The sequence below is a fragment of the Schistocerca cancellata genome, chromosome 5 (genome assembly GCF_023864275.1).
Source record: "Schistocerca cancellata isolate TAMUIC-IGC-003103 chromosome 5, iqSchCanc2.1, whole genome shotgun sequence".
NCBI classification, from domain to species: Eukaryota; Metazoa; Arthropoda; class Insecta; order Orthoptera; family Acrididae; genus Schistocerca; species Schistocerca cancellata.
In genome coordinates, this window is record NC_064630.1 from 394,921,150 (window position 1) to 394,946,543 (window position 25,394).

Consider the following 25,394-nt stretch of genomic DNA (forward strand, 5'->3'; position numbering starts at 1 on the left):
AACGTGAAGACTTTCCTGACAGATGGGTCTATTTTCAAAACTGTTATACCAATGGCCATTTAGCTTATGCATATCATAAATCCCTGATGTTGGTCCAACACAGCAGATAGTTATTGCAACGGACGCATCTGATACAGGTGTCAGAGTGGTCCTCGCACACATGGAGGTGGATGGCTCTGAGCACCCTTTAGCCTATGCGTCGATAACATTGACTGAACCCAATGCAGGTTCTCCGGAATAGAAAAAGAAGCACTGGCTATCATCTTCGCATTAAAAAAATTCCACGTTTTTGTTTATGGAACAAAGTTACACCTTGTCACAGTCCATAAACCACTGATCTTTTTATTCAATCCAGCAGTGAAGATTCTAGACAGGACTGCCCACTACCTCTGGCAATGGACTTTATTTTTGGCATGCTACCAGTATGAGATTCACTTCTGCAACACAACTGAGAATGCAAATGCTGATGCCCTATTCTGCCTTCCATAGGGACCTGATTCAGAGCTCAACAAAGAAGAAATCCTGTGTTTTCACATTGATGAAGAAGTAGATGCTGCCACAGATTCTTTTCCCATTACCAGCTCCCAGTTCGCATATGCAATTGGTAGAAACAAAGTACTCCAACAAGTCCAGAGTCATGTACTTCATGGAAGGTCCGAACAACAACCTCCCAAGGGTTCAGCTGCATTCTGTAGTTCTTTAATGCCCACCAACAGCTCATGTTGATCGATGGAGTAATTCTACTTGTTTCTGATGAGGGATATCCACGGGTAGTCATTCGTTAGTCTTCTTATTGCACCAAGGTCACTGGTGTTATCCTGAACTAAACTCCTGGCTCATAGGTTTACTTACTGGCTGGGCATGAACTAGGAGATTGATTGACTCAGCCAAACATGTCCATCCTGCCAAAGCCAGCAGGCAGCCCCACGACATTCACTTGCTTCTTGGCCACGATGTGCTCGCTCTTGGAAATCGGTACACACTGATTTTGCCAAGCCAGTGTTTAACACCATATTCTAGACAGTGGTTGACACTTACTCCCAATTTTCTTACATTGTCCGATGTAATGCCATGTCAGCCACAAACACGATCACAGCCTAAAAATTTTTTTTTGCCATTGAAGGTCTGCCGGAAGAGCTTGTAACTGACAATGGTCCATAATTCTATAGCCAGGACTTTCATGGTTTCTATGCCCAGCATGGCATTCACCACATTCCAAGGCACCTCATCTATCCACAATCGAGTGGAGAAGCCGAGAGGATGGTCCACACTTTCAAAACTCAGATGACGAAACACCTCCAGGATCACTCCACCAATGCATCACTAACTTTTTTTGAGCAGTTACATGTCCATACCTGTTGAAGGCAAAAGTCCAGTGGAACTTCCCACAGACAGCAGCCCCAGACCCTCTTGCGCTTCCTCATGCTGACGCGATGGCCAGCAACACCACTGCCTGCTTCCAAGTCCCACCCTGGGACCTTAGGTAGGCAAAAGGATTTGACCGGCAACCAGTCTGAATTCCAGTAACAATCATCCAGCACTGCACTTCATCATTCACTAGGCTTAGTATGTCAATGGACTTGAGATCTCTGCTGGAATTCTGCATTTCACTTGCACTTGCACTTCCTGGACATTGGTATAATCACCATCAATTTATGTAATTTTCCATAAAGTGTCCATCTACAACTTGGTGCTTGGTAGCAGAATTATTTATAACAGTATTGTGTCAATAAACCAAAGAATGGTGAAATATTTATTGCGTTATTCCTAGTTATAACAAGTTCCTGGATCACTGTTTTAATCCACGACTATGTCACAACTTGCGAAATTGGTACAACAACCACCAAATCATCAGTTAGGATGAATGGGTATAGACAGATGGTGTACAACTCCAACATGATAGTGGTGACATTGGTGCCTGTTTCACCACATGTGCCATCTGGATTCTTCTCCCTGACACCAGTTTCTAAGAATTCCACAGATGAAAACTGGCGTTACAACATGTCCATGGTTCTTGCAACTCACCTGGCCTCAATTCTTCAAACCCAACATTTCTTCTCAGTAACTATTCCTTTCTTCAGTCCCTTTTAGTTTTCTGTATATTTTATTTTCTGATCTGTCTATTTTTCTCTGCCTTCTATATCTACACATATAATGTACTTCACTTTCAATTCTTGTTAACTCTTGTGCACTGTTTGGTTAGTAATCTCTGCCTTGCTTATTTCTCTATCACCTTTAAGCTCTCAGGTTTTCAGATGGCCAATAGGAAACATGGGAAATGAGCCATGTGTGTGCTTGCTGGGAGGGGGCAGTGGGTTAGCAGGTAGGGCAACTCCCTCTTGTGATCAGTTTTCTGACAGAGCAGACACTCTCCCTTGTGTTCAACCTGTCTTCCTCTGACCTCATTCATCAAGAGAGTCACACACATGCGCACCACCACCTCTAAGAGCTCATACAGCTTTAACTTACTCAACCACCTAGACTGGCAGTTGTCCTTTACTCCCATCCCAGGATGTGCCCTACATAACCCGTTGTTAAGAATATATCTACATTTTCTGTATTTCACTCTTTTATTTCAAACTGCCTCACTTCCAACACCCACACATTGTGCTCACATCCTGAACACTATATTAGTCATCATCTCGGGAATAATCAGTATAGGAATTTATCCTTGGTAGCAACATATCTGTCAAAATTTTTAGTGTTGTGCTCAAAAATCCTATTCATCTACAGTTTGAACAGTTTGATGGGCAGTACTATATTTGGTATTATGTGAGTTATCTGCCACTGGAACATTTAGAATTTTTGTTAAACTATTCTTTCCATCTGTTGGCAAATTCATATCATTGTCTTGGTAAAGTGGTATTTCAGTATGTTAGCAACAGTCCAAAAAATTTTATATTTCCTGTTTTAAACGTATTGCTGCTCTTGGGGAGGGGGCAACCCTACTGAGTCTGTGAGATGGTTATTTTCATTCTCATGCAATTTGTGATTTCTATACTCTCTTTTTTTCTTAAGGAGTTCCCTGGTCAGTTTCTGTTTCTCTTTAGAAATAATTCAGTTTTTCTGTTGGTTTTTGCATAAATTTGTCCCTCATTAACTGTCCATTTTGATTAGTATTCAAGCAATCAATAACAAACCAAGGCTTTTATAGTTGATAAACATGTCCTAATATTGAACTTTCTTTCACAACTGTCCAGACATTTTTATTATCATGATCTTCATTTTGCATTTTACTTTTAAGACTGTGCATCTGATCTTCTTTAACATATTGTTCAGACATGTTTGGAGACATTAATTTCATTTCATTTAACTTAAGAGTACCATTTACTTCTTTATATAGAACTTGAGTCTGGCCTTTACAAGAAAGTGATCTAAATTATGGTCTGCTTCCCTCTGACTTATATTTTGTCTGCATTTATGGTGTTCTTGTACTTCAATTATTATACAGTCAATCTGATTTTTAGAAGTTCCAATTCTTGATTTCTATAAATGACAAACATGTGCACTACTCTTTAGCAGAGGAAGTCATTCAATTGGCAAAATGATACTTTACTGCGTGGATCTCAGTGATATAAAACAGTATGAGGATAAACTGACAGAAACGTCAAAATATCTGGGGGTTGGCGATTGAAGAATGTACCTGACAGCAACAGAGCCAATAAGAAAATACATGATTTTTAAATTTTTTTGTAGCTGTAGCTGTGTGTGTGTGTGTGTGTGTGTGTGTGTGTGTGTGTGTGTGTGTGTGTATATGTGTGTGTGTGTGTGTGTGTGTGTGTGTGTGAGAGAGAGAGAGAGAGAGAGAGAGAGATAACTGACACAGAAAAAAAAAATCTTGATGTAAAATAGGGTTGAAATATACAGTTTACAGATTTACACAGGTGAACACAATGATACACAGTTATGATTACAAAAGAAACTTGCCTGTGCAACAGTTGATGTTCCATGACTGGAAGGTAGAACAACACGTGCTGGAAACAGTTGCGCTGTGCGAGTTGCTTCTCGTTCTGCATCACTTCCCCCAGCTTGTTCTTCACCTGTCACCCCAAAAGTACAGTCTTACCATTCAGTAAATGGATAATCAAACATTAGAAAAATAACAATAAAAATGTAAACAATGGAAACAGTCATTTCTTGCAGCAACCAAAGATCACAGGTTCACGCCACAGTCTACCACGAAGTTTCAACAGCCATATAAATGTAAGTGTAATGAAATTACAAAACAGCACTCATATGCTTAATTTACCTGCTATATGGTTGCCAGGCTACTAAAGAAATAGCTGCCTCTTCTTAGTTTTCAACAATACACATCACAAAAGGGGCCATGAATTCTTTTCAGTAGTAGAAGTTGCTGCCGGGATGTATCTCAATGGAGATGATGCTTGTGTTTGTGTTAACATTTTTCTGAATCAGAAAAGTTACTCCTATCCAAAGCCTCACCTTCAGCCCTGTACCCAACTTGAACCATGTTGGACTTGTCAAAGATCTTCTCTCTATCTTCCAATCCCTTCAATGGAAATGTTTCTTTGCCATCAATCCCTCCAACCAAAGCCAACCTAATCCCAATGTTAAACCCTGCCTCTCCCAGTTCATAACGCCATCCAACCATGACTTCCTCCTCCCACATAACCATCCCCAAGTCACCTTCCAGGAATTCCTTACCTCTGACCTTACCTCTGATATGGCCTCACCATGCAACCTCACGTTTCTACCTAAGAACACAAACCTTTTAGCAGAAGAAAGGACAGCTGTAAACAGTCTCAAAACTGATCCTCACCTTATCATCCTACCAGCAGATAAAGCTTTCCCTACTACCTGGAAGGAGGTCTCTGCCAATTGTCTGACTCTTCCACTTATAAACTCTGAGAAAGTGGCTCCATCCCAGAAGTCCAGCAGAACCTTCAATGCCTGCTTAAATCTTATGGCCCTTCCCAGAACCTCTCTGCTGAATCTATTTCCACCCTCTTCTCAATGACATCTCACACGATATTCTACATGCTCCCCAAAACTAAAAAACCCAAGAATCATTGGCACTCCATTGCAATTGGTTGTCGTACCCTCACTGAAAGAATTTTGGCTCTCACTGACTGACACCTCCAACCAACTACCCTAAATACAGCCTCCCATGTTGAAGATACCAACCACTTCCTTCAACAACTGTACACAAACCCAACCAACCTCTTTACCTCCTCTATCTGTATTTGTCACTGTTGATCCCAGTTCCCTATACATCAACATCCCTCATGCCATGATCTTGCTGCTACTGAACACAATCTTTCCCAAGGTCCTTCAAACTCCAAAACCACCACCTCATTCCTCATACACAACACTAACTTTATCCTAAAACACACCTACTTCTCCTCTGAAGAGGAAGTATACAGACAAATCTGTGGCACAGCCATGGGCACCCCCATGGCACCCTCTTATACTAACCTGTTTATGGGCCATGTAGAGGACACTTTCCTAGCCTCCCAAAACCTCAAACCCTTGGTCTCGTTCAGGTTCAGTGATAATATCTTCATGATCTGGACTCAGGGCCAAGATATCCTATCCTCATTCCTTTACAGACCCAACACCTTCTCTCCCATCCCATTCACCTGGTCTTCTTCAACCCAGTGCCACATTCCTGGGCCTCCTCCTCTCTGAAGGCTCTATCCATACCTCTGCCCAGATTAAACCCGCCATCCACCAACAGTACCTGCATTTCAACAGCTGCTATCCCTTCCACAAAAAAAAAAAACATACAACCTGGCCACCTGTGAGTGGCATATCTGCAGTGACAAGAACTCCTTTGTCCAGTACAATGAAGATCTCTCACAGTTTTTCACAAACAGGCACTATCACCCAGACCAAGGCTGCAAAAAGATTTCCCACACAGTATCCCCCCCACACACTCCCAGTCCTCCCACTATCCTCAAGAACCACTAAAAAGGAGCACTCCCTTTAAAACCCAGTATAAGCCCAGACTGGACAAAACAACTGAATCACATCCTTCATCACGGCTTTGATGATCTATCATCACACCTTGAAATGATGGACATTCTACACAAGATCCTTCCCACCACTCATAAAGCACCAAAGTCCTTACATAATCCACTCCCAATCTCAAGGATCATATCTGTGTGGAAGATTCAGTACAAGACCTGCCCAATGCACCCAGCCAGCACTTCCTATTCCAGTCCTGTCCCAGGCTTATCCTACCTCATCGGAGACTGGCCCAGTGATGAAAACAGTCTACATCTACATCTACATTTATACTCCGCAAGCCATCCAACGGTGTGTGGCGGAGGACACATGTCATATGCCAGCTGTGCTGACACATGTTGGTATGACTGCAAAACAGCTGTCCACCAGGATGACTGGCCACCACCAAACTGCAGCCAAGAGCAAAGCAGACTACCTTGTGGCACAAAATGCAGCTGAACATAACTACTAGATTTCAACAGCTGCTTCAGAACCTGGACCATCTATATCCTCCCCTTCACCAGCAGATTTTCTGAAATGTGCAGATGGGAGTTATCCTTACAACACATTCACTACTCCTAACATTATCTCAGCCTCAACCTCTGATAATCTACTGTCTCCACACCCTCCACTCAACAGGTTCCACTCCCTCTGTCCTCTCACCTGCTCCCAGTTCACTTCCCCTTACACTCACTGTGTGCTGCTCTCTGCTAACACACCCAACAGTCTTTACCCCTCTCTTCTCCTCTCATCCCCCCCCCCCCCCCCCCACACACACACTCATACAAACTCCTGACACTCCATCTGACAGCATTGACTTGATGTCTGATGTCTTCTGGTCCCTGCATGCTCTCCCAGGTAGCGCTAATTCTTCTCTCTCCCCTCTCATACCCTACTACCCCACCCCCTTCCCTGCCACTCTGGCGTGGCCCTACACTCAGTAGTAGTTGGCATTCCTACTATGCGGCTATTGACAGCGGACAGTTTCCACCAACATGCAGTGGTTGGAGCTCTTGCACTGACTGGCCTGATCACATGTTATGAGTTACTAAATACAATAATTTCATACAAATGAAGATGTGATTTTAAGACCCTGAAACAGGTTGTGGTTTGAATGAATAGTTACTACAACTGAAGCGGCTCTATCTCTAAATTAATTACAGGCTGTGATAAGTAAAGCATGTGGCAGACTTCAGTCCACTGTCAGGGTTCTGAGAAAGCGTAGTCAGTTTACAAAGGAGACTGCTCACAATACATTTGTCTGACTTAACGTAGAACATTGTTCAAGTGTGCAGGACTTATGCCAAATCGGACTAACAAGGAATACTGAATGTGTACAAAGAAGTGTAGCACGAATGGTCACAGGGTTGTCTGATCCATGGGAGAGTAACACAGAAATGCTGAAACATCTGAACTGGCAGATGTTTGAAGAAAGATGCCAACCATACCACAAAAAAGCGTACTTACAAAGTTTCAGAATCAATGTTAGTGAGGAGACGAGGAATATAATACACCCTCCTTTGTATCATAGGGACTGCAAAAAAAAAAAAGACACAATTATGCTAATTACAACACACAGAGAGGCATTTCAGGGGTCATTCTTATGCATTCTACACAAAAATGGAACACGAAGAAACCATAATATGTGGTATCATGGAGACTGCCCTCTGACATCCACTTTGTGTTTTACAGCGATCTGCAGAATATGAATGTAGATGCAGATGCAGATGCAGAGGAGAACATGCAGAAACCTTGTCTTGAAGTATTTCAATTGCAGCTGAAAGAGACTAATAATGTGGCATCTCTACTGTGCATTACTCACTTGTTTTATTATATTTATCATATTCAACACCCCCCCCCCCCCCCACACCCCATTCTCCCTTCTGTACCAGAAAACAATCAGTCCTCCAAGAAAAGAAGAAAAGCAAGGTTGTCAAAAGGTTAATTCACTAGACTCACTTTCACATGGAGCAAGGTTCAAATTCCTGTCCAGCCATTCAGATTTTTATTTCCCTATATCAGTTATATTATATGCCACACTGGTTCCTCTGAAAGGACATGGCCAATTGACCTCTCCAATAATGTCCAATCTGAAGTTGTGTTCAGTTTCTGGTGACCTAACCTTCACCAGAATACAAAACCATAATCTTCCTATTTTTCTTCTTCCTTTTATTGGTAGATTGTCCTTTTGGCTTATTTATGTCATCTGATATTATGTCATGATATGTGACAATATGTTACAGTAGTTTAACATACTGCACTTCTCTACTCCTGAGATAACTGCTCTAAGTAGCAATGTCCACTGATAAGCTGTCTGTTACAATGAGTAGAGTACTAGTGCGCAACCCCATAACTGAGTGCAAGGTTCCTGTTATTTGCTCAAGGAATTACTAAACATAAAACAAAGATGGGGTGATGGGAGTTCAGTCCTTTGAAGGAACCACTCTACCTTATGATAAAAGACATAATGAACTACAATGTGTATATGTGTATTGTGCTGTTAATATCCTCTTCAGTGGTAACTGTTAAGCAGACACAGTTAATTTTATGGATGTTATTGCATCTTATCATGCCATCCAAAATTACAGTAATTCAATTATTTGGATTAGTGGTGCCAGTTACGGACTTGCTTGCATGAACAAGTACAGTGTGACACAGGTCTCAGAAGTTGCACATTTATATGTGTTTTGACTTAGCCTACATTTACCTTGTCAGTATATATTTCATTTTGAAACTGAGGGTATATACTGTCTTTACAGTTTAATCAAAGAAGCCAAGACCCCAATTCATTGTAACATACTATGTTTCAACCCCATCTCAAACTTACTGAATCACTTGGAGCATTTGCAATAATAGAATGCTAACACCACCAGCAAACTCAGCTCATGACTCCTACAATTTACACAACACACGTACAGACAGAACTTCCTGAGCTGCCAGAGATAGCATCACTTGCAATACTAATAAGAATGTGACCTTTAAGGAATGCAATGGAAGCTGTAAGCTTGATTCATGATAGGTGAACAGTGCTGTCCACTAACCTGCAATTGATGCATGGGTAGTTCTAAGCCCAGCTGGAGAAACAGAGACAGATGGGCCGGGGGATACTCTTGAGCCTAAACCTTTCGTGCGAGAACTGCTTGCTGAACTAGAGACCAATCCATGCTGTTTACCAGATTGTTTACTCCTTTGCCGTCGACGACGTTCTTCTAAACGCTGCTGCAGTTGCACTCCTTGTCGACCTGCTGTGGGAAAACATATTTAATGTGAATTATAAAATTTTAAGTAAATTTAATCAATTGAATATCAAACAACTCAGGATGACACTTTTTTATATGAAACTCTTTAGGCAGAACTTCATGTCTAATGACAATCAATTTATAGGAATAGAACTGATTTTATTCAAACTTTCCAAACCACTTCTCATAACGTGAAAGGTAAAATTACGTAGGGATTACATTACTGTTTTGAAAAGTTCAGATTATTGCATACAGAATGAAGACATAACAATAATGTTCTTTCACATTCAAAACTTTTTTCCCAAAATTACAAACTTTTTTAATAATGTGCATAAATAGTTTTAATTTATCGATAATTGATGTGAGTAATCTTAATTACAAGAATATACATTTGACAGAGATTAAAATCTAAAAACACATAATAATATCAAACTTAAGTTTATTTTATCTTTGGAAGTTAGGATCAGAGATAGTTTGTATGAACAGATGTTATAACAGAGTGATATAGTGAAAGTATTGCTCTGCTATAGTACTCAATATATTTATGGGATGCAGTACGTTATAACAGAGTGATTTAGTAAAAGTATTGCTCTGCTACAATACTCAATATATTTATGGGATGCAGTACTTAAAGGTATTACACAGACTGTAATACACTGTCACAAAGGGCCTTTCTCTTTCGCAGTTTCCTGCAACTGAAACTTTCACACAGCCATGCAGCACATAAAAATTGCATGGTAAACCTTGTATCCATTTCTTAAGTGAAAATTGTGGACAACAGGCTTACACAATCTGCTTGACTTAGTAAAACTGGATTAAATGGACTAACAGCATCTTTTATGATGCCAGAAATCATATTTGCTGCTTGCCGCTTATTTTAAACTCCTAGACAATTATATAACTAATTTAACAATGGAACAGTGTTATGATATTTTACTGTGACTATAATGGAGAAATCTTCACACCCGAGACAAAGTTTTCATTACTGTCCTATATACCAATAAAATGTGCCAAGAAAACACAAGAAAGGCACAATCATTTTGGAAATACATGTCATCTAAAAGGAGCAATGAATGTTTTTTATTAATGCAAAAGGCGTGGAGAACTGAGAGAAACATCTCTAATGGAAAAGAACATTGTTTGGCAAGGGGGGAAAAGTTCTGATCATCACCTCCAAAGATAAGATCTAGCCTCATCATACCAGCTAGATCGCCTGCTCCACTTGGACCTAGGATGGCTAGTTCTGAATTGTCCACGTTCTCTCGCGCACATATGCGGCAACAGCCACATTCAGCACAACCTGAGTCTCCCTCACCACAACCACATTCTCTGAAAGAATACCAAATACATCACAACAATGCAAGTTATTGAAATGTTATTATAGTATGTAAATGTTTTAATACAGTAGAAATCTATCTATAAAAGAACTCTATTTTTCCGCATTTTAGCGATTTTAGTGAAACAAGTGAAATTTAAGAGTGTTATTTTAACTAAACCAGATTGTTTCTGCTTAAAATAATAACAATTTAATCAATCATATGTAACAAATATCAGATAAATGAATCAAAAAATACTAAATTCTAATTTGCAAACAAATTTTAAAAATCAGTTTACTTTTCTCCAGTTTTTAGTGGATATAGTTGCACTCACTTCCATTTAAATTAGTTCTCATTATGTAAGGAAATTAGTTTCATCATGCTTCCATTATTTTTCACAAATACCATGGCCTTGTTCATCAATAATCAGAACTAGTGCTGCTACATAGTTTTCACATTGGGTGAAGCAGTACACTTCCCATTGTGCACGGTTCGTAGGAACACAATCATATAGTGACATTTGTAACAGTTTGTGTTTTTTATTCATAAAATGGAATTATTTTATGAAACTGCACACAGTAGTGTTTCAACAAATTTACTTCATCAGAAGTTTGTTGGAATATTGCATTAATACAATCCTGTAATGCAGCTGATAAGCCAGAGGATTTCTTTATCAAATTTTGCTGAGAAAGCTTGTGTTCTCAGCCAGTTAAATATTCATAAAACAAGCAATGTCTTGGAGAATGACCAGGTCAGCCTGGAACTACTGACGTCGAGTTTTGTGCATTTTTCAGTTCGGTTACTGAATGAATTCAATTCACTTTTTCCATGTGGTACTCTCTCTGTAATGTTAATTCCATGGCAATCATAATCCAATCTTAGTTACAGCAAAGTTACAATGTCTAAATATAAGGCTCACTAACCACCAACAGTCCCTGCATTTTGAAAGCTGTCACCCCTTCCTTGCCAAAACATTGCTCCCCTACAACCTTGCCACACATGGACAGCATATCTGCAGTGATGAGAACTCCATTTCCCAGTATACTGCTCGCACAGACCTTCACAGGCAGACTGGCACTACCGCACCCCTCCTCCCTCCATACTTAGTCCGCAAACTGATTTATTTCTCACACAATATTCCCCCCTCCCGTCTTCTAATCCTCCAACCACTCCCCAAGAATCAGTTGCAAAAGAATACTCACCTCATTCCCCAGTACCAACCCAGATTGAAACAACTGAACTGTGTCATCATGCCCAGGTAAGGAACATCCTATATAATCTCCTTCCCACCCCTCTGAAAGTGGTGTCCCTTCTCTATGCCACTCTCACTCCCAACACAGTGTCCTAGTAGCCATAACTTTACAGAAGATCCATGTGTGAGACTAGTAGGATTTACCTATCCAGCACATCTGACACTAGTTCTGTTGTAAGTTTATCCTACACCATCATCAGAAACAGGACCACTTGCAGAAACAGCCACTTCATGTATCAGCTCTGCTGCAACTTCTGCACAGCACTATATATGGGCATGACCACTAATTAGCTGTCCATTGGAATGAATGGCCACTGCCAAACTGTGGCCAAAAGTAGAAGTGACCATCCAGTGGCAGAACTCGCTGCAGAGCACAACATGATCAAGTTCAATGGCTGCTTCATAACCAGCGCCATCTAGATCCTTCCCTCCATCACCAGCTTTTCTTAACTACGCAGATGGGAGTTAACTTTACAGTACATCCTTCATTCATATAACCCTCCTGTCCTCTGTCTCCATTAACCCACTGTTCCCACATCCACCACCAAACAGTCATCCTTTCCTCTCTCACGCCACACCCTCCTAATCCATGCCTCCATGTCACAATCATTGTGCACTGCATGAACTCTCTGACTCCAATGTCTATGTGTCACATGCCCAGCTTGTGCACCTTCCACCCCTTCTTCCTGCATTCCTATCCTCCACACCTGTTGCCTGCCTCTGAGCTGCTAGCTACCCGTCCCCAACACCACTCCTGCCTCCCGACTCTGTCTCCTTCGATCCACCACACCCGACCCATTCCTTCACACAGTCCATCTGCTGAATTGCAATCCCGGCAGCATTGTGTGTCTAGCTAGCACAAGGTAGGACTCTAGCTTGTCAAAGGATTTCTTCTGAAAACTAAAGAAGTTTTCATTCTCTCTCATGTGCCTGTCAACAACTGAATGCCTCTGCTATTCTATGAGTACGATCTTTTACTCACTGTCTGGACTTCTACTCCCCTGTTGAGCACAAAGCAGTGAGGGACCTATCATGCAGTTTTTTTCAGCTTATTTGTCAGAATATGAAACACTTATTTTCATGGAATCCCTCTAGCCTTAGAACTTTTCTCACACCGCCCCCGGTGTAAAACCTGTCCCATGCACCCTCCCACCACCACCTACTCCAGTCCTGTAACCCGGAAGGTGTACACGATCAAAGGCAGAGCCACATGTGAAAGCACCCACGTGATTTACCAACTGACCTGCCTACACTGTGAAGCCTTCTATGTGGGAATGACCAGCAACAAACTGTCCATTCGCATGAACGGACACAGGCAGACAGTGTTTGTTGGTCATGAGGATCACCCTGTGGCTAAACATGCCTTGGTGCATGGCCAGCACATCTTGGCACAGTGTTACACCGTCCGGGTTATCTGGATACTTCCCACTAACACCAACCTGTCAGAACTCCGGAGATGGGAACTTGCCCTTCAGCATATCCTCTCTTCTCGCTATCCGCCAGGCCTCAATCTCCGCTAATTTCTAATTTCAATTTGCCGCCGCTCATACCTCACCTGTCTTTCAACAACATCTTTGCCTCTGTCTTCCGCCTCGACTGACATCTCTGCCCAAACTCTTTGCCTTTACAAATGTCTGTTTGTGTCTGTGTATATGCGGATGGATATGTGTGTGTGTGCGAGTGTATACCCGTCCTTTTTTCCCCCTAAGGTAAGTCTTTCCGCTCCCGGGATTGGAATGACTCCTTACCCTCTCCCTTAAAATCCACATCCTTTCGTCTTTCCCTCTCCTTCCCTCTTTCCTGACGAAGCAGCCGTTAGTTGCGAAAGCTAGAATTTTGTGTGTATCTTTGTGTGTCTATCGACCTGCCAGCGCTTTTGTTTGGTAAGTCTCATCATCTTTCTTTTTAGATATATACTAAAGATCTTTTACACAAAAACTGTGCTCACTATTTGAAAGAAAGCATAGGTCACACCCATCTATAAAAAGAGCAGCAGACTCAAACAATGGAAAATTCAGGATGGAATGCAACAATATTACAAAACGGATAGTTGCTACTCACCATATAGTGGAAATGTTGTCACAGACAGACACAACAAAAAGACCGTCATGAATAAAGCCAACTAGGCCTTCGTCAGAAATAGACAAAACACACACACACACACACACACACACACACACACACACACACACACACACACATATATTCGACACACACACTCATGACCAGTCTCTAGCTACTGATGCCAAACTGCCAGGGCAGCAGAAGTGATCCACAAAACTACCATTGAGTATTTTTTATTTCCTCTTGTTGGAGAACCTTAAAACATATTCTGATCTTAAATGTAATGAGGTATCTCAAATAGAATGACCTCCTCCATGGATTCCAAAAATATCGATCACGTGTAACCCAACTCGCACTTTTCTCACATGCCATCCTGAAAGCCATGCACGCAACAAGGTAGTCAGCTACATATAGTGTTTCTTTATGTCTGAAAGACTCAGTAAGGCACATTTGCTTATTATCAAAAATATGGTCATATGCACTATCAAGCAAGATTTGTGACTAGATTGAGGATTTCTTAGTGGGGAAGACACAGCATGCTTTCTTAAAATAAGAGTAATCTATAGACGTAAAGTAATCTCAGGTGTGTCCAGGGAAGTGTGTTACAGCCCCTACTGTTCATGTTACATATTAATGATCTTGCAGATAATAGTAATAGTAGCCTCAGATTTTTCACTGATAATTCAGTTACCCATAAGGAAGTATGGCCTGAATAAAGGTGAACAAATATCCAATCAGATTTTGATCAGATTTCAAACTGGTGAGGAGATAGGAAATTCACTTTAAATGTTCAGAAAAGTATACTTGTGTATTTCACAAAACAAAAAAACAAAACAAAATCTAGTATCTTACAACTACATTATCAACAAGTTACAGTTGGAATCTGTAAACTCATACAAATACCTGGGTGCAACACGTAGTAGTAGCACGAAATGGAAATGTCATAAAGGTTAAGTTGTAAGTATAGCAGGTAGCAGACTTCATTTCAGTGGTAGAATACTAAGAAAATGTAATTAGTCTACATAGTACAAATCACTTGTGCGACACAATCTAGAATATTGCTCAAGTTTGTGAGACCTGTACCAAATAGGACTAACAAGGAATATTGAATGAATACAAAGAAGTGCAGCATGAATGTTTACAAATTTGTTTTCTCATGGGATAGTGTTATGAAGGTTATGAAAGAACTGCACTGGCAGATACTTGAGAATAGATGCAAACTATCCTATAAAAGCCTATTTGGAATGTTTTTAGAGCCAACTTTGTTATGAATCCAGGAAAATACTACAATTCCCTCTGTATCACTCCCATAGACTAATTACAGCACACACAGTGGCAGTTAAGCAATCATTCTTCCCACACTCCATACATAAATCAAATGGAAGAAAGTCCTAGTGGGATGTACCCTCTGCCATGGACTTGATAGCGGTTTGCAGAGTGTAGATGTAAATGTACAACTTAACAATGTTCTCACTGGGGTAGAAAACAAAAAAATTAAAATTTTACTAGAACCAGAGCTCAGTAACCAATAACACAATCCATTTTAATCAACTTGACAAAACAGTGATTAGTAAGGCTTCCACCAAGACATCATTGTATCTACACCAATTATTATTCAAATCATCTGCAATGAGAAGACGACCAAATACAATGATCTGGCAGATGAGGTAAAAGCTATGTGGAGACTTAAGCCTGTCATTCCTATAGAAACATCGTGCACTGGCATTATACCATAATGGACAAGTGAAGAACCTATAGGACCTAAAACTGTATCCTTCACTCTGTTGGCAATTGCAGCAGCTGTTAAGAGTGAAGAGGGGGAGCATTTCCGGTCAGATGAGTGTAGCTTAACATCATCATCATCATCATCATCATCATCATCATCCATAGCAGCAAATGATGTAACAGAGGTCAGTATCATTGTGAACAGAAAGTAGTTAAGAGGTGAACAACAATGAGCAACACACTGATCAAATTATTCCTCTGAATACAAGTTCAAGATGGGTGTGAGGCATGGTTGCAGATTATCATCACTGTTGTTCAACTTGTATATAAAAAAATCAGTGTAGAAAGTGAAGGAAAATTTCTGAAAAGGAATGAATGTCAGGTGGAGCAGATTTGAACACTAAGGTTTGCAAACAACATAGCCCTTCTGGTGAGAGAAGATGAAGATTTAAAAGATCAATTGACATTAATAGACACCATACCTGTTACAGAATATGGCTTAAGCATAAACAAGAAAAATACATTAGTGATGGAGAGTAGCAGAAAGAAAAATGACTTGCCTAACATCAAAATAGGGACTGACACAATAGTGGAAGTACTGGATGAATTCTCTTAACTTCAAAAGAAGACTGCACAGGATGGCAGAAGCAAGGAAGACATCAAAGGTGGACTGATAGAGTCAAAGTATGCTTTCATTAATAAAAGCAACAATGTAGCAAAAGATAGATTGCCCATCAGCCACAGGCTTCACCAGAAGAAGAGAAACAGAGTAACACGCACCATTCATTCACACAAGCGAGCACACCTCATGCACACGTGACCGCAAACTCTGGCAGCTTAACCCAGAGTGCAACTATCACTTGGGATGGAAGCAGCAATCTGGAGGGGATAGGAAGAGGGAAGAACACTCTGGTGAAGTGTGTGGGAACTAGAATGCCAACAGGCACAGAATCAGGAGGTTGTGGGGCAGGGAGGCGGGGAAATGGAGTGAAAAAGGAGAGGATTGCGGAAATATGGGTGGGTGCGTTGGCAGAGGACGGCAAACAAAGAGGGTGGAAGACAAGAAAGGGGAGGAGGTGACAGCACATAGAGGGTGGAAACTGCTGGGTGGAGCGTATGGAGACAATATGTTACTATAGGTATCAGATTTAGTATGGAACTGAAGAAGTAGTTCCCAAAAATGGCACCTTTGGAGCATGAAATTGTATTGAAGTGAAATGTGAACCATTAGAAATCCAAAGAAGAAACTTGAAGAATTTGAAATATGGTGCTATCAAAAAATGTTAAAAATTCAATAGACAGATAAAGTATGAAATTAAAAAGTACTACAAAGAATAAGTGAGGAAAGGAATCTATGGTAGACCATCACCAAAAGAAGGGACAGGTTAGTGAGAAATCTGTTACAGTGGCCAAGGAGAATTAATTTGGCACTAGAAGGAGTAGTAGAGGGTGTAACATCCTCATATGGTATGGCAGATGGTAATCAACAAGAATACTAACAGCAATCATAGTGAATCATTACTAATGTTGTACATTAAATAAAATCCTCTGAGAGAGTGATATATGATGTTGTGACACTTATCTTTCATTGGCAGTAATTATCTAGGAGCTGTAATAACTGATCCAAGCTTTCTATAATTCAGGTATGAGTTTTTTGAGAAGACTGAAAACTAATTTTTTACTCTTGGCTTTTTGATTTATTATGATGTTTTCATGTATAATGACATTGAAATATCTGTTTTGGAACCACAAAGAAAAGTTTATACATACTACATCCCAACCTAGACTCAATCTTAACAACAGTTACATCAAGCAGAAAACAACTCTTCTACATCAAGCCTACGTTTCAATAGAATGTTCACATCACTTGGTGCCATCACATGACCTAAGAAAATAATATAGCATAGATAAATTTTGAAATATTTGCAAGGATCTAAACACAAACAGTGATGTTTGTGCACAATGAAAAGTATAAATTCATTGTGAAATATAATTTATGTTAATTTTCATAATTATGTTTTTATTTAAATTTGTTTAAATTAAACATAAAAGTATAAGCAAGACTGGTTTTCCAGAGTCTTCATAATCTTGCATTCTAAGCATACAATATGTCCTCAACAGCTTCAAAACAGGATAAGGAAATTGCAACAATTGAAAAGTTCGTAAAAAATTTCAACGTCCTCTGGTATCGGATTATTCACATGAAAAGACGGTATTGTAGCTTCAGTTTAGATAATAAAGTGCCAACTTAGGATCATTAAAGGGGAAAATAGTAGATGCATAACAAAGACTAAAATAGGCAAAACAGACAGCAGAAGATGTCAGGTGTAGTTCTTCAGTAGCTTCAAGGGATGAAATATTAGCATGAGATAGAGAAGATAGAGGACAGCATCAAACATGTTGAAAGACTGTTGTAAAAAAAAGAGTAAGTTGACTTAGAGAATTTACACAGGGAATAGAAGTTGTAAGGCCTTACATTTTAAATTGCTCTGCTCTTTCATGAGACTGTGAATACTGTAAAATGACAAGAAAATTAGCCATGTCTTTTTTAACAAAACATTCTGGCAATTATCTTTATTGATTTAGGGAAATTAAGAACAGCCTAGTCCTCGCCATTTCTTAAACAATGCTGGAAGTCCTTAGTGAGACAGGCAACTACTCTCTGATTTAAAAAATTGAAAACACAGTTACAATAATATTGGCTTGCAGTTATCTACATTTATCCTTCCCACTTTTCCTATGTAGAGTGACATACCTATCTAGTAGATGATGAGTAAAATCAAACAATGGAAAATCCAGAATGAAATAATAATAGATTGCTGCTCATCATATAGTGGAGATGTTGAGTTACAGACAGGCACAACAAGTAGACTGCTAAACAAGAGAGCTTCCAGCCAAAAGGCCTTCTTCTGAAGTAGACAAAACACACACACACACACACACACACACACACACACACACACAAAGTGAGCGCAGTCCCTCCCCCCCCCCACACACACACACACGCACACACATATTCACACAAGCACAATTCACACACACATGACCACTGTCTCTGGCTGCTGAGGCTGGACTGCGAGCAACAGTGTACGATGGGGGAAGCAATCAGGAAGGTGGGGGTAAGGAGACGCTGGGGTGGGGAGGGGAAGGATAGAAGGGTAGGGGTGTGGGCCTTTGAAGTGCCACTTGTGGGAGCATATAGTGGCGCAAGGTGCAATCAGGAGATCAGACGGGTGGTGTTTGGGGGCGGGAGGGGGGGGGGGGGGGCAGGGGGGGAGAGGAGGATGAGTGAAGGAAGCAGAGGAGCAGAAAAGGAGAGAAGTAAAATAACTGTGGGTACACTGCTGGAACAGAAGGCTGTGTGGTGCTGGAGTGGGAACAGGGAACAGATGGGTGAAGGATAGTGACTAATGAAGATTGAGGCCAGGGGAGTTATCAAGATGTAGGATATGTTGCAGGGAGAAGTTCCCACTTGCACAATTCAGAAAATCTGATGTTGGTAGGAAGGAACTGGATGGCTGAGGCTGTGCAACATTCTTCACTGAAGTGAAGAATGTTGTGTTGGGTAGCATGCTCAGCAACTGGATGGTCCAGCTATCTCTTGGCCACAGTTTGTTAGTGGTCATTGATGCGGACAGACAGCTCGTTGGTTGTCATGACCCTGTAAAATGCAGCACAGTGGTAGTGGCATAGTTGGTAGGTCACATGACTGCTTTTACAGGTAGCCCTACCTTTGATGGGATAGGTGAGGCTTGTGACGACTGGAGTAGGTGGTGGTGGGTGGATCTTGCATCTAGTCTATTATAGGGATATGAGCCATGAGGCAAGGGATCGAGAGCAGGGGCAGAGTAGGGATGGATGAGGATGTTATGTAGGTTCAGTGGGATGTTGAATACCACTGTGGGGAGGGGTGGGAAGGATAGTGGATAGGACATTCCTTATTTCATGGCATGATGAGAGGTAGTAAAAACCCTGGTGGAGAATGTGATTCAGTTGCTCCAGTCCTGGATGATACTGAGTCAGAAGGGGAGTGCTCCTTTGTGGCTGGACAGTGGGACTTTGGGAAGTGGTGGCTAACTGCAGACATAAGGCACAAGAGATCTGTTTCAGTGCAATGTTGGGAGGGTAATTTTGGTCTGTGAAGGCCATACTGAGACCCTTCTGAAACCCAAACTGTGATTTGCTAAAGAGACTATAGTTGCTAAGATGAGATACTATTCTACAATAAATCACCTCAAAAATTCTGGAAAATTATGTCAGCAGTGAATTGTAACTGAACCTTTCTGCTTCTTCCCTAATACTGTCCTGAGTATTTGATTTTATTATAAGATAAATTGCACAATATGGCCATTTGTATGTCGAAGAAACTATTTGTCATGATGTATTAGTGTACAATCAGCTAATGTGTACAGAGATTCCAAGAGGAACCACAACTGAGTCCTTCATTGCTGTACAGGTATTAAATAGACAAGGGAAAGGAACACATCATGTAATACCAATATAACTGTCCAAATATCCAAACCATACAGGGTAACAAGCTTTGTCAAAACTGATCAACTCATGAACAGATGACAAGCAGCTTACTATAAATGTGTTCTTGCTCTCCAGAGAAAAATTTCAAAGTACAAATTGTGAAACCACAGAAATAAGACTATTGCTGTATATATGTGTGCTTACATACCATGTTCAGTTACTGTTGGTCACCATCAAAGTAGGATTAGTCCGAATATACATGCTTCTGCTTTCATGCCTTACACTGCTCAAAACATTTATGCCCGTTATTTTAAACAAATAATAATAATGGTAATTCCTGGCTGGAGTAATACATAAAACAAGGGAAAGGCAACCACTCATCTGTAGTGGATCAATGTGTGGAACACAGAAACAAACAACAGGACACAGCATTCACAATAGCTTTTGAGTACTAACTCTTTTTCTAGCAACAATACACAAATTCAACACACAACCACACAGAAACACAAACACACACTCCCGTGGCCACAGTGGCAGATACAGAAAAAACTCATGGAGGGGTCACTAAGGATATCTTGAGCTATCTTCACCTTTACCATTAAAAAAAGTTAATCAAATCACATGCAAAGTTTAAGGAAGTTTTATTTGCACATACACAAGACAATGCCATATTACGACATAAAAAAGTTACAATTGTGGTTCTCTTCCTTAAATGGTGAATTCTATGCACCTATTCTTCCTAGCAAATTGGTTAATTACCTTATCAATAGGACAATAAATGTGAGGGTGAGTGTTCAACAGAGCTAAGCCATTAAGTCGATCCTCTTTCATTGTCGACCTCAGTCATGTCCTTGTAGGCCGCAATGTTGAAAAATTTCTTTCTATTGTAGCAACAGATGCAGATAGACAAGCAAACATTTTGTACCGCATGTGCAAAGTAGGATAGTCAGATTTAGGACAAACAGACAACACTTGCATAAGAGAATCACGATCATTAAGGGTTTTTATGCTCGTTTGCTTGTATTGAAGAATCTCTCCCATTACTCTGTTTTCAATCACAAAACAGTAGAATATTCGCAACTTTTCTTGAACCAATGGCAGACAGAATAATGTATTTAGATCACTAGAATGGCTGCAACTTTTCTCATAGGTATGTGTTAGCTATCTATGTGCCAGGCAGAAACATATAAAATATAACGCAGATGTGCGTGCTACATAGGAAAGTACAAGTACTTGATAACTCGATTCAGTTGAGTCAACTGATGAAAGAAACAAACAAATAGCATGCAGGCTGACTGGCGGGGGCTACGCGGGTGGCAATGCGGGCAGCCCCGCAAGTGGAGGGGAAGTGCCCTGCATGCCCCCCATGTGTACCCGCAACTGCGTGGCCACAGCAGACATCCAAATGCAAGAGTCTTGCCATGGCCACAGGAGTGCGCATTTGGGTGTCTGTGTGGTTGTATATCTGCATGTGTGTAGTACTGCAACAAAAAGAGCTAGTGCTGGAAACCTGGTGCGAATGCTGTTTTCTGTTATTTTTGATGAAACTATGCAGAAGCTTGCATTTGTGCCTTACAACACAGTGGAAGAACATGTCTGTATTGCTTAAAACTGATGCCAAGTTAGTTGTGGTTGATTAAATGTATCACAGCCTAATAGTTCCTTAGAAAGGTGAAGAGCCTTATTTATTCTAGGTCAAGGTAGTATCTATGCTCCTTGTAAGGCTCACAATTTTTGCCTCATCATTTGTTTTATAAGACTTTAGTATAGTTTCTCTACTGAACTATGCTAATGTTACTTGTCATACAGCTTTGAATAAGATACTGATGCAGTGCGTTATTCACACTAGCTAGATTGCATTTCACATGTTTTAGTAGAACCAGAATCAGAATCACAATTTTTCATAGCCATTGACCACACACTTAGAATAGGCTTACTTGATAGTATCAGGTAATATCAAGCAACAGTTGCACATAAATTATTACAATTAATCTTTACAATTCATGTACAGATTAACTATCTTATACACAGCAATAATTTTAAATGTTAATGTCAATATTGTCCATATCATAGAGGTCTTTCACAATGGTTAATGGGTTTTTTGTCAGCCAGTCATACAATTTTGTTTTGAATTTTTTGAAAGCCAAGAATCGAGTAGTGAGAGGCAACTTGTTAAAAATTTTGAGGGCATTTACTTTATGGGAGTTTCCTGTTATAGCTAGTCTGTGCCTTGATGTCAATTTTTGCCTATTTCTACTGTAATGTTTGTGTCTTGTTTCCCTTAAAATACATTCCTTAATGCTGTTCTTGACGAAGAGTGCAGACTCACAAACGTACAGCTTAAGCCAGGTAAAAAGAGAGCGACAGTGCTCTTTAGGGCCAGCCTTGTAATATGTAGACAACTTTTTCTTGGACTTTAAAAATGTTGCTCATATGAGGAGTATGTCCCCATATGAGAAGGCCTAATGAGACGTGTGACTGAAAGAGCCCAAAGTATGCCATACAGATATAATTATTACTGGATATTTCTCTCAGTTTTCATATCAGATATTTGTGAGGTCTTTTTACAGACTTGATTGATACATTCTTCCCAACTGAGTCTAGCATCAATATGTATTCCTAAAAGTTTGGCACATGTATTTTCTATCTCCTTAGTCAAGCTGAACATAAGGTTTCGAGTTTTGTTTGGATTACAGACAAGTTTATTGGCTGCAAACAAGTTCAGTGCAGTCAAGAGTTTCTTGCAAGATCTTATTAAGGCTTGGGATCTCATGATGCGAAGAAAGTAAAGCTGAATCATCAACATTGCAGATTACAGACTGTGATGCACAATGGGGCAGGTCATTGATAGCCACAATGAAAAAAAGGGGGGAGGGCAGGGGACAAGGACTAAGCCCTGTGGTACACCTGTGCCGATTTCTACTAAGGGGGGAATGTCTACTTCTAATTCAGACAAACAGTCTTCTGTTGGTCATGTAGGAAGAAGTTACCGCCAACATAGATTTCTGTACACCACAATACTACAATTTTGTCAGTAATATGTTACAAGGAATGCAGTCAAAAGCTTTACTTGAATTTCACAAAACAAGAGACACCATCTTCTTATTTTTGAACGCAGTTAAAGTTTGGTCAACAATTTCTGGAACAGCTGGAGTAGTATTTTCACAAGGCTGAAATTCATATTGACTGTTGCATAAAATGGCATGTTTTTCAAAGTAATTACTTAACTGAATGTACACGAGTGACCCAAATATTTTGAGAGTATTGACACAATAGAAAACAGTTTTCATAAAATGTAACAGAATATTGTATGGATGCATTTTATTTATCATCCAAGTGGTGTGTGCACTGCATACCTCCTTAGTCCTCATTCTGGTTGCTGCCCAAAAGGTTGAACTGTAAATGAATAGTTTTGGCTAGGCCAGCAAGGTTCTGAGAGGAACCACTATGTAATCCTTTATTGTTGTACAGTAACTATAATCAGGAAAAGATTATGTAATGTGAATAAATATATTCAAATCAAAAGTTTTTTCATATACTTCCTACCTGCTACTCTTAAGAAATAAACATACACTCCTGGAAACGGAAAAAAGAACACATTGACACCGGTGTGTCAGATCCACCATACTTGCTTCGGACACTGCGAGAGGGCTGTACAAGCAATGATCACACGCACGGCACAGCGGACACACCAGGAACCGCGGTGTTGGCCGTCGAATGGCGCTAGCTGCGCAGCATTTGTGCACCGCCGCCGTCAGTGTCAGCCAGTTTGCCGTGGCATACGGAGCTCCATCGCAGTCTTTAACACTGGTAGCATGCCGCGACAGCATGGACGTGAACCGTATGTGCAGTTGACGGACTTTGAGCTAGGGTGTATAGTGGGCATGCGAGAGGCCGGGTGGACGTACCGCCGAATTGCTCAACACGTGGGGCGTGAGGTCTCCACAGTACATCGAAGTTGTCGCCAGTGGTCGGCGGAAGGTGCACGTGCCCGTCGACCTGGGACCGGACTGCAGCGACGCACGGATGCACGCCAAGACCGTAGGATCCTACGCAGTGCCGTAGGAGACCGCACCGCCACTTCCCAGCAAATTAGGGACACTGTTGCTCCTGGGGTATCGGCGAGGACCATTCGCAACCGTCTCCATGAAGCTGGGCTACGGTCCCGCACACCGTTAGGCCGTCTTCCGCTCACGCCCCAACATCGTGCAGCCCGCCTCCAGTGGTGTCGCGACAGGCGTGAATGGAGGGACGAATGGAGACGTGTCGTCTTCAGCGATGAGAGTCGCTTCTGCCTTGGTGCCAATGATGGTCGTATGCGTGTTTGGCGCCGTGCAGGTGAGCGCCACAATCAGGACTGCATACGACCAAGGCACACAGGGCCAACACCCGGCATCATGGTGTGGGAAGCGATCTCCTACACTGGCCGTACACCACTGGTGATCGTCGAGGGGAGACTGAATAGTGCACGGTACATCCAAACCGTCATCGAATCCATCGTTCTACCATTCCTAGACCGGCAAGGGAACTTGCTGTTCCAACAGGACAATGCACGTCCGCATGTATCCCGTGCCACCCAACGTGCTCTAGAAGGTGTAAGTCAACTACCCTGGCCAGCAAGATCTCCGGATCTGTCCCCCATTGAGCATGTTTGGGACTGGATGAAGCGTCGTCTCACGCGGTCTGCACGTCCAGCACGAACGCTGGTCCAACTGAGGCGCCAGGTGGAAATGGCATGGCAAGCCGTTCCACAGGACTACATCCAGCATCTCTAGGATCGTCTCCATGGGACAATAGCAGCCTGCATTGCTGCGAAAGGTGGATATACACTGTACTAGTGCCGACATTGTGCATGCTCTGTTGCCTGTGTCTATGTGCCTGTGGTTCTGTCAGTGTGATCATGTGATGTATCTGACCCCAGGAATGTGTCAGTAAAGTTTCCCCTTCCTGGGACAATGAATTCACGGTGTTCTTATTTCAATTTCCAGGAGTGTATTTTAATTATGTATTTGCCACTGTTGTGTCACTCTTGAGATTACACCAACCAAAATAAACAAGAAAAATATGTCATTTATTACTTATATGAGGATGGATCAAACTTATCTAACAGCAGAGACACTGAGCAACAGAAAGGTGTGTAAAAAGGAACAGGGATTCACTAAACTATCAACACGAATTTTGTTTGGAAACTTGGCAGTTTATTCTCCTCCTCTACCAGTGTGTGTGTGTGTGTGTGTGTGTGTGTGTGTGTGTAATACATTTCGATTTTTCCTTTGAACACAGTTCCTTGTCCGGTGAAGTAGAAAGTCTATGATATATCACAGTGACAATTTTTCAAAGTAGTAAATAGTTACAATC

General features: G+C 41.1%; 1 protein-coding gene across 1 annotated transcript in view; it reads right to left on the bottom strand.

Annotated features, from left to right (window-relative positions):
• LOC126188563 (E3 ubiquitin-protein ligase MYCBP2-like) overlaps positions 1 to 25,394 on the bottom strand; it is a 215,363-nt gene that overhangs the window by 90,578 nt on the left and 99,391 nt on the right. Inside the window, exons 13-15 of the mRNA XM_049930164.1 lie at positions 10,378 to 10,535; positions 9,009 to 9,212; positions 3,928 to 4,040 (exon numbers count right to left, since the gene is read on the bottom strand). Of these exons, the coding sequence (XP_049786121.1) occupies positions 3,928 to 4,040; positions 9,009 to 9,212; positions 10,378 to 10,535 (475 nt within the window). The remainder of the gene's footprint in view (positions 1 to 3,927; positions 4,041 to 9,008; positions 9,213 to 10,377; positions 10,536 to 25,394) is intronic.